This window comes from Xiphophorus couchianus, chromosome 3 (assembly GCF_001444195.1).
Source record: "Xiphophorus couchianus chromosome 3, X_couchianus-1.0, whole genome shotgun sequence".
Lineage (NCBI taxonomy): Eukaryota > Metazoa > Chordata > Actinopteri > Cyprinodontiformes > Poeciliidae > Xiphophorus > Xiphophorus couchianus.
In genome coordinates this window covers 11,150,000-11,158,343 of record NC_040230.1, presented here as the reverse complement: position 1 = coordinate 11,158,343, position 8,344 = coordinate 11,150,000, and the positions used below count along the sequence as shown (strand labels likewise).

At 37.8% G+C, this 8,344-nt stretch overlaps 1 protein-coding gene across 1 annotated transcript; it reads left to right on the top strand.

Annotated features, from left to right (window-relative positions):
• The first annotated feature begins 2,719 nt into the window (after nucleotides 1-2,719).
• On the top strand, nucleotides 2,720-7,184 carry trim35-28 (tripartite motif containing 35-28). Its single transcript, XM_028013582.1, has 7 exons — nucleotides 2,720-2,816; nucleotides 2,914-3,440; nucleotides 4,593-4,688; nucleotides 4,937-5,167; nucleotides 5,287-5,309; nucleotides 5,405-5,523; nucleotides 5,631-7,184. The coding sequence occupies exons 2-7, from the start codon at nucleotides 3,027-3,029 to the stop codon at nucleotides 6,161-6,163; spliced, it is 1,416 nt and encodes a 471-aa protein (XP_027869383.1). The 5' UTR covers nucleotides 2,720-2,816; nucleotides 2,914-3,026; the 3' UTR covers nucleotides 6,164-7,184.
• Nucleotides 7,185-8,344: the final 1,160 nt, after the last annotated feature.

Genomic DNA, 8,344 nt, shown 5'->3' with positions numbered 1-8,344 from the left:
TGCTAGCTTGAACTGGAGCAGTGTGCCCTCTTTCCAGAAAACAAGTGACGAAATGAAACATGTTGGTTGAGTGGTACTGCTTCCACAGCGACGACGCAATGACAGTGCACCTCATCATATTTTGGAACTGAAACAGTATTTATAGAAAGGCATCTTCTTTATGTTAACAAATGTGTTGAAAACTTATTTCAAAAGTGTTTGGAAATTCCCCCCAATTGAGTTGTTTGACATTAATGACAAGGATTTTGTTTTCTGAATTTCTCTACAGGTCTGATGTAATGTTCTAATCTTCTGTGTTGTGTTTTTATTAGCTGTGACCAAACATACACCTTCTCTGTTTGTCCTGGAGCCTGTGGCGGCCATGGGCGCTGTGATTCCTCTACATCCAAGTGCCACTGTCACCAGGGTTGGGGCGGAGCATCATGTACGGCTCCTCTGTGTTCCCAGGCTTGTTCTTTGAATGGACAATGTGACAAGGTAAAAAGAAAGCACTTGATTTTTATAATCACTCTAACAACCTCTTCTTAGTTCATTCTGCAATTGCACTATATTGGCTTTACCTACTTAGAGATCATTTGTGTACAATTTTATTTCAGTGATAATGTAGCAGTGAAAGCCTCCGATGTTTGTCAGAGAACTTTAGTGAATAAATGGCATCATAACGGCCAAGAACGGCAGACCGGTCAGGGAGAAATTTGAGGAGACATTTAAATCAAAGTCTGATTATAAAATATTCTAAGCACTGAGCGTCTCTCTTAAAACTGTTCAATCTATCATCTGAAAATGGGAAGAATGTGATACAACTGTAAATACTTGACCATTTTTAATTGTCCTATTTCATCTATATTAAAACAGCTTGTAAAGCTTGCTAATTTTAATAATTGCAGTTAAACTCAACCCTGCAACAGATGTCCAAGTGATCTATCTCCTGCTACTGTATCATGACGTGTTTAATCTACTTGTTACACATTGGGGAGTTTTGTTTTTTGCTTGTGTGGCTCCAAACATCTTTAAAAAACACAGACACACATGGACCATGTCTCTATAAAGTGGATTAGGGGTTGTGTTGAGAATATTTTTGTTCTTAACACAAGCCATTTAGTTTGTATTATAACTTAGAAACTGTGGAGTACTCATTACTTTTACAAATTTAGAGCATACTTAGAAAGTCCAGAGAATACTTACTTACACTTATTTAGCAACCCAGAACAGGGATTAGAATAAACTTAGAATCCAGAAAAATTACCTTAGCAATTACGTTTTGGACTCCTATTCTTCCACCCAGAAAAAGAAATAGACCAGAGGATACTTACTTATACTTATCTACCAACCCTGAATAGGAGTATTCAGTTTATCTAGTTTATATACTTTGGATCAACATTATTATACTACTTTTTAGACTCCTGCTGTTTCAACCCAGAAATGGAATTACACCAGAGGATATTTATCTAGCAACAGGAGCACCTAGTTTACATACTTTAGATCAACATTAGATTGTTTTTCTTCTTTTGCACTTTGGTTTGTTATTTTGTTTGTAATTCCTGTAAAGCACTTTGTATTGCCTTGTTGCTGAAAATGTGCTATATAAATAAAATTACCTTTACCTTTACCATAAGCGATCGTCACTGTTTCTGTGGTGCTGGTAAAGGTCAGTGGCGCCATCTGTTGGTCATAGCTGAATGAAGAAAAACAGACAAGTAGTACAAAGGCATACATTACAAAAGGTTACACACTTAAGTATGAGTTTGTTGGGAGCAGTGATGGTTATAATATTACAGCTCCTGGGAGGAAGGACCGATGCTAACACTGCTTTGTGCATCTAAGATACAGCAGTCTGTCACTGAAGCTCTCCAGTTCAGTCACAGCTTATTCCATGGGAAGAGAAACATTATCTATCAGTGAAGTTATATTAGCCAGAGTCCTTCTGTCTTCAACCACTTGTACTTGTTGAGGGGGCATCCTGGGATACAGCTGGCCTGTATGATCTAACCACCTCCTCTCATTTGTTGATAGGCTGCTGCTCCAACAGGCAAAATCACAGAAGATGGCCGATACCATCTCAGAATCGAAAAAGTACATATGTAGAATGTTTTCATCCATCAACACATTAGTCCTCCATACATACCTACTTTGTTAAGAGAATGTTTCTGGGGCATCACAGGGGGGAGCTTGACAAGGGCTGTCATTCATACAAAAATCACCACTGCTTAAAACATCCTTTGAAACATAAAATATTATTTCCTGAGGTCATGTCTTTCTTTTTATATGTCTGTTTTTAATAAGAAGCCATCAGTTTTCGTTAAGACCTCCATATCCACTAGAGGGTGGTGTTTTAAAATTTAAAACCTGGATTCGTTTCTTCTTTTTATTGCCATTCACAGCAACGTTGTGCATTAATAAAATGTTAGTGATTGAAACAGAAGAGAGAAAATAATAATGCTGAGATTGAGGGTAGGTCAGACGTACCGAAGTCATATATTGTGTTTAGTGGAGAGAAAAAACAATAATAAATGTGAGGAATGTGGAGTGAAAGATGGGTGCATTGTGAAGTATGCGCCTAAAAAGGAGAGATTTAGGAAAATAGTAAAGACAGGACATGAATTGAGTCTTAAAGGAATATTGGGCACTGAAGAAAATCAAGAGTAAATGTATATAGTAAGGGAAGCATTATTTATTTATCTTCGTGATAAAAAATGAATATGAGTTAATGCTAGGCATGTACAATAGGTGGCGGTATGCACCTAAAGATTGCTTGTAATCCGCCATTGTAGAAAAGAGGAAGAAGAAGAAGAACGCGGAAACGAATCATCCAAAAGGTGAGACGAACTTAGTTAGCGTTGTAACATTACTTGTATTATTTCTCTCTGTCCATTTTTATAATCATTTTTATAAACTATTTTATTGTTTTAACAGAGGTTTGGGGCTGTTTGACCTCACTGAAAGAAAGTCCAGTGTGTCTGGGTGGCTTTAAAAGAAAAAAGAAAAGAAAGGCCTAACAACTGGTTGGTACCAAAAAGCCTGAGAGCATGGAAGAGGAAATGTTCGAGGACACTCTGCCTCTCCGGCTGGACCTGACGTGTCCTGTGTGTCAGGGTGTCTTCAGGGACCCCGTCCTGCTGCCGTGTTCCCACAGCTTCTGTCGGGAATGTCAGCAGAAAAGCTGGGAGTTCAACAACAGGACGTGTCCCGTCTGCAGAGTTCCCTACGAGGAGGGCAGCGCTATCAGTAACCGAGCCCTCAACGACGCCTGCGAGAGCTTCCTCAAGCAGAACAATCTGCGGCCCGTCCAGGTCCAACTCAAGGAGGAGGTCTGCAACCTGCACCTGAAGCCGCTGGGGCTGTACTGTGAGAAGGACGAGGAGCCGGTCTGCGTGGATTGTGTCTCCCAGCACGCCGGACATAGGCTGTGGTCCCTGAAAGAAGGCACATCCATGTGCAAGGTAAAGCCGCCTAACAGGCTTGGAGTGTCTTCTTTACTGAAGCTCAGACAACGTGGATTACTATTCTATAATACACTGTTAAATGAATTTACAAGACATAATAAATGGAGGAATGCCAATACTAATAGAACAAAATATGTTTACTAAGTCCTAAAGTTTTTTTCAAATGTCTGCATAAATATGGAAAACAATATTGATGCCCAGACGTAACTCTTTGCCCCATTATCTTCATGTAAATTGTTTTATAACATCTAGAAATACACCAATGGCTGATTAGAGTTCCCTCTTTTCTTTGAGGTCTGATCTGCCAATACTGATTTTGACCCCCTTACATTTTTTAAGAACTATAACACTTACCAAGAAAATATGTGCTGTATTTTTTTTAAGAAAGTAGATTTGGAAGGAAATGGAAGGAAATACAGGATTATGTCAGTGTTTGCATAATAGGATATTACCATTCTTACTCAAACTTAAAGAAGATGAAAGTACATTAGAGCTGCAGAGTATATCACAATTGCATCATCATCACAGTATCAGTGTATGCAATATTCATATGGCAAAGTAATGTTTGGAGATCAATAATTGTTGGATAATATCCTCAAAGTATTATAAATCTGAATTATATGGTAATATTTAGCCTTGAGTTTTACCAAAATACTAAAAGCCACAGAATGATGGAAGCACAGATGAAAAAGAAGAATTAAGAAAATGGGCAAATATGAGGCTTTGCTTCAGTTATCTTTTACCTAAAAATAATAACTGATGCAGTCATCCTGGTACACAAACTTGTTTAACAGCAGTAAAAACCGCCTGGAGTAAAACTCAGTTCAGACCTGTTCAGTTGAATTCCTTTACATGGGCGGGCATATTTTGTTGCTCTGGAGCACATTGTGTTAAACCCAAGGCCTGTGGGCCAAATCCGGCCTACCATAATGATTTCTGAGGCCCTTTGCACTCTAGAGATAATATCATAATAGTTTATTAATAAATAGTTTTATCAAGACATTCTGCCACCACATCCATTGGCCTATTGATATTCATAATATTGATGTTAATTAAATTATATTTGTTAAGATGCAATGAGTCTAAACTGAAGTAAACGTAATATTTATGCCTTTGCTACAAGTCTGTTCTCTCTTTGTGCTTTTTCAGGCAGAGCTTGGCTTCAAAGTACAGATTTTTGAAAAGAAAGTGGAATTGCACAAAAAGATGACCAAGAAGTTTAGCAATGCAGTGGAGTATATCAAGGTAAGGTTACTGTCACGGTGTTCATGTTACGATTCATGGGACAAAAGTTTGAATAATGATTAATAAGACTCAGACAAAACGGTTTTCATAACAAAAAGATTTGGACTGGCAAAGATGCAGATTGGTTGCAATTCAGTGATATTTTTTTTTTTTACAAAAGTACAAATTGTAATTCTATAATTTTCCATTGTAGATAACAGAAACAAATTGTATACACCGTTTTATTTTTTCGGTCTGACTCATCACAGCATCAGGCTTTGGAAGCAGAGAAAATGATCAAGGCAGAATTTGAGCGACTCCACCTGGTGCTTCACCAGGAAGAGGCCAAACGACTGGAAGCTCTGTCCATTGATGAGCAGGAAAAGATCGAAAGCATGCAGAGAATGATTAAGGAGACAGAGAGGGAAATTAAAGAATTAAAGACCCTCATTGACACAGTGAAGAAAGAGATGGGAAATGAGGATTTGGCCCTCCTGAAGGTAACCAGGGGCAGCTTGTTTTACCATCTCATTTTGAGTTTCTTTTTTTTAATTGTAAAACTTGCTTCAAGTCTAATTTTCAACTCATACCCTTTCTGCTGTCTTTCTTTATGTTACAGAATTTTCAGAATGTAAAAAGACAGTAAGTCATGACCTTACTATGGGATCTCAGTATTTAAACACAAATACATTTGATTGTGTTTTTTTTAATTATTATTATTTTCTTTTCTGTTACAGAGCCCAGTGGGTTGAACCCGATCCAGCCTTTCTTTATGATAACCTTATAGACATGGGTAAGCATGTTGGCTCTCTGGGCTTCAACATATGGAAAGACATGAAGGATCATATCAAATGTTGTAAGTACAGTTACATAATTTGGGCTTTATTCAAGTAAAAACCATAGGAGGAAGTGAGACATCCTTCAAGTAGTTGCATTAAATGTTGTTTCTCCCTGTCTGTGCAGACCCAGTGGTGCTCGACCCGAACACAGCTTCCCCATGGCTGTCCCTGAGCCCTGATCTCACCACCATGAAGGAGAGCTCAGAGCGGATGACCGTTCCTGACAACCCAGAGCGCTTTGATCCCATCGTCTTCGTCATGGCGACGGAAGGATACAAAACCGGTAAACACAAATGGGACGTCATTGTCGGTGACAACCCCAAGTGGATCCTGGGAGTGTGCAAAGAGGTTTTGACCCGGAAAAAGAAGTTCACGGTCTCCGCAAGTCGTGGCGTGTGGGCCCTAGGGCTGAGTAAAGGGGTGTATACTGTCCACACTGATAAGCGTACAGAGGTGATGGTGCCGCAGTGTCCTGAAAAAATACGCATCAAGCTAAATATGGATAAGGGAGAGGTGTCGTTCTGGGATGGGGGGAGAGAGAAGCACTTGGTCACTCTTACACACAAGTTTGAAGGGAGAATATTCCCAATTTTTGGCCCTGGGCTTCATACTACTCCTATGGTTCTGGTTCCTGGAAAAATTGCTATACACACATAAGCGGCCTCCTCCCCACAATATTACAGAAAGATTCAAGTTGATCAAATTTTGGATGAATTTAACTTAAAAAAAGAGAAAGTTTTTAATGCAAAGTTAGGTCTGTACACCCTACCAAATAGGTTTGCTGTGGAAATAAAATCTGAATTGGATTGAAAAAAAAATGGAGATTAGTTTGCTATTGCTGCTAAATGTGTCTTAGACTATGTCAGACATCTTCAAGTGTAATGCTTTATTTCTAAAACCTACATCAACTAGATTTTGATGACAATTAAGATTTTCTTTTAGAACATATTTGTGCATAAAGTAAAACTCACTGTTTAGGGTTCATGTTAAGAATGGAAAAACAGTTTAGTCTCTGTGCCTTTTTCAAAATAAATGATTATGCAGCAAAAATAAGAAAATGAACAAGTGACCATGTTAACTACAATTGTACCATAAGAAACACTTAGCTTTTAATATTTGTTTTGTTTTTGTGTTTTTGCCAATTCAAAACTGCATACTTGCCTTTTTACTCGTCTTGGTGTCTGTTTCAATCCTTAGAAAAAACTAAAGAAAAAATATCTATCAACATTCTGCACTTTAAATCTTGGCAGGGGTCTTAAATCATTTTAATCGTTTTAGTTTTTAATTTTTTTTAAATGGTGGTGGTGTTAAACTACGTCTGTGTTAGCTTGTTAGAATTTTATTAGGAAGCTCATGTTCTTCACTTTTTTCCCTGACTATGACGTACAAAAACTTAAAGCAGTGTAAACTGAATCAGAATGCAGAAAATGTTATCTAACACTTCAACCAAGTGGGTTTTGTCTCATACTAATCATAATTTAATGTTCTAAAACATACATCAAATGTATTTCAAAATCCATGAGCATTTTTGATAAGTTATTCTACTCTTCATCTATATTGTTTTCTTTATGTAGTCCCTTGATATGATTTTTTTCACATTTTGTTAAAATTTTCTTTGATATATTTTAAAATATTCTTGTTTTCTTTTTATTTCATTAAAGGACAAATGCAGACTGTTCCTCTGGATTCATGATGCCTTTTTTTGTGGATGACAATATTTTCACCAACTGGTACATTCTTAAAGATTCCACTATTGATTTTAGCACTAATAATTAAAAATTACACATCCATTCGTTTTAAATACCCAGTTATTCTTGCTGGTGCATACCTAGAGGCAAACTACACCCTGGACAGATCTGTCACACTCAAATCTGAGGGTAATCGTAAAGAGACAAATTAATCTACACATGCATATTTTTGGACTGTGGGAGGAAGCAGGAGTCCTCGGAAAGAACCTAAGCATACTCCATGTCAGTGTTGTATAAAGTACTGAAATCTCAGAGTCAAGTAAAAGTATAAGTACCTCTCCAAAATATGACTTTGGTAAAAGTCCAAGTCACTGACTGAAATGTTACTTGAGTTAAAGTCTTAAAGTATCTGAAACTTCTTGTACTTAAGTATGGAAATTACTGTAAAAATGGATGTACTCAAGTAATGTAATGAAAAGTACAAGTAAAAAGTAAAACAAGGCAAATGCAGTTTGAATGACTTTTTTTATATTTTGGTAAACTTGTCAAATACACTTAAAATAATGTACACAACCAAGTGCAGGCAAAATTAAACCTGCTAATAAATTGCTCCAGTTTTAAAGAGTAGCACATGTTAATGGTTTGTGGTTTTGAACTTGCATCCCTTTCCTATATTCGTTAAATTTAGTCTAAATTGCTATCCTATGGCTTCTGTCCCCCCTTGAACAGAGGAGTCTAGGTAGCCTGCTACAGTCAACATTAGGCCTAAGCTAAATACACCACGTGTGGAACTGAAACAATGCCAAACAAAGTTCATTTATGGTCAACGTTTCACAATACAGTAGTGCCTAGTGACCAAGCTATAGTTACTGAAACAGGAGGATTATAACCATTTCATAAGACGTTACCTCGATGTGTTTCTTCAAGTTGGACAGGGAGTTTTTGTAAGATAGAATTTCCACACCTTCGGGCAGGAATAACATACACTGCATGCGGTACGACGAATCTTTAACACCCACGAAAGAGTATATTGTGTTTAAATAAGGCCATGGGCTCTCATCACCAGCTGGTGGTTCCCCTGGAGCCGTGTCCGACGTAGTTGCAGTCGTTGTGGTCTCCGTCTCCTCCTCCATGTGGCTGCTGCTGATTG

Excerpts from the sequence above, each read along its gene's own strand:
- trim35-28 (XM_028013582.1), top strand. The coding sequence starts at position 3,027 with ATGGAAGAGGAAATGTTCGAGGACACTCTGCCTCTCCGGCTGGACCTG. Across the intron at positions 3,441-4,592 it reads AAGGCACATCCATGTGCAAG|GCAGAGCTTGGCTTCAAAGT; the intron begins GTAAAGCCGCCT and ends GTGCTTTTTCAG. Across the intron at positions 5,524-5,630 it reads GAAGGATCATATCAAATGTT|ACCCAGTGGTGCTCGACCCG; the intron begins GTAAGTACAGTT and ends CTGTCTGTGCAG.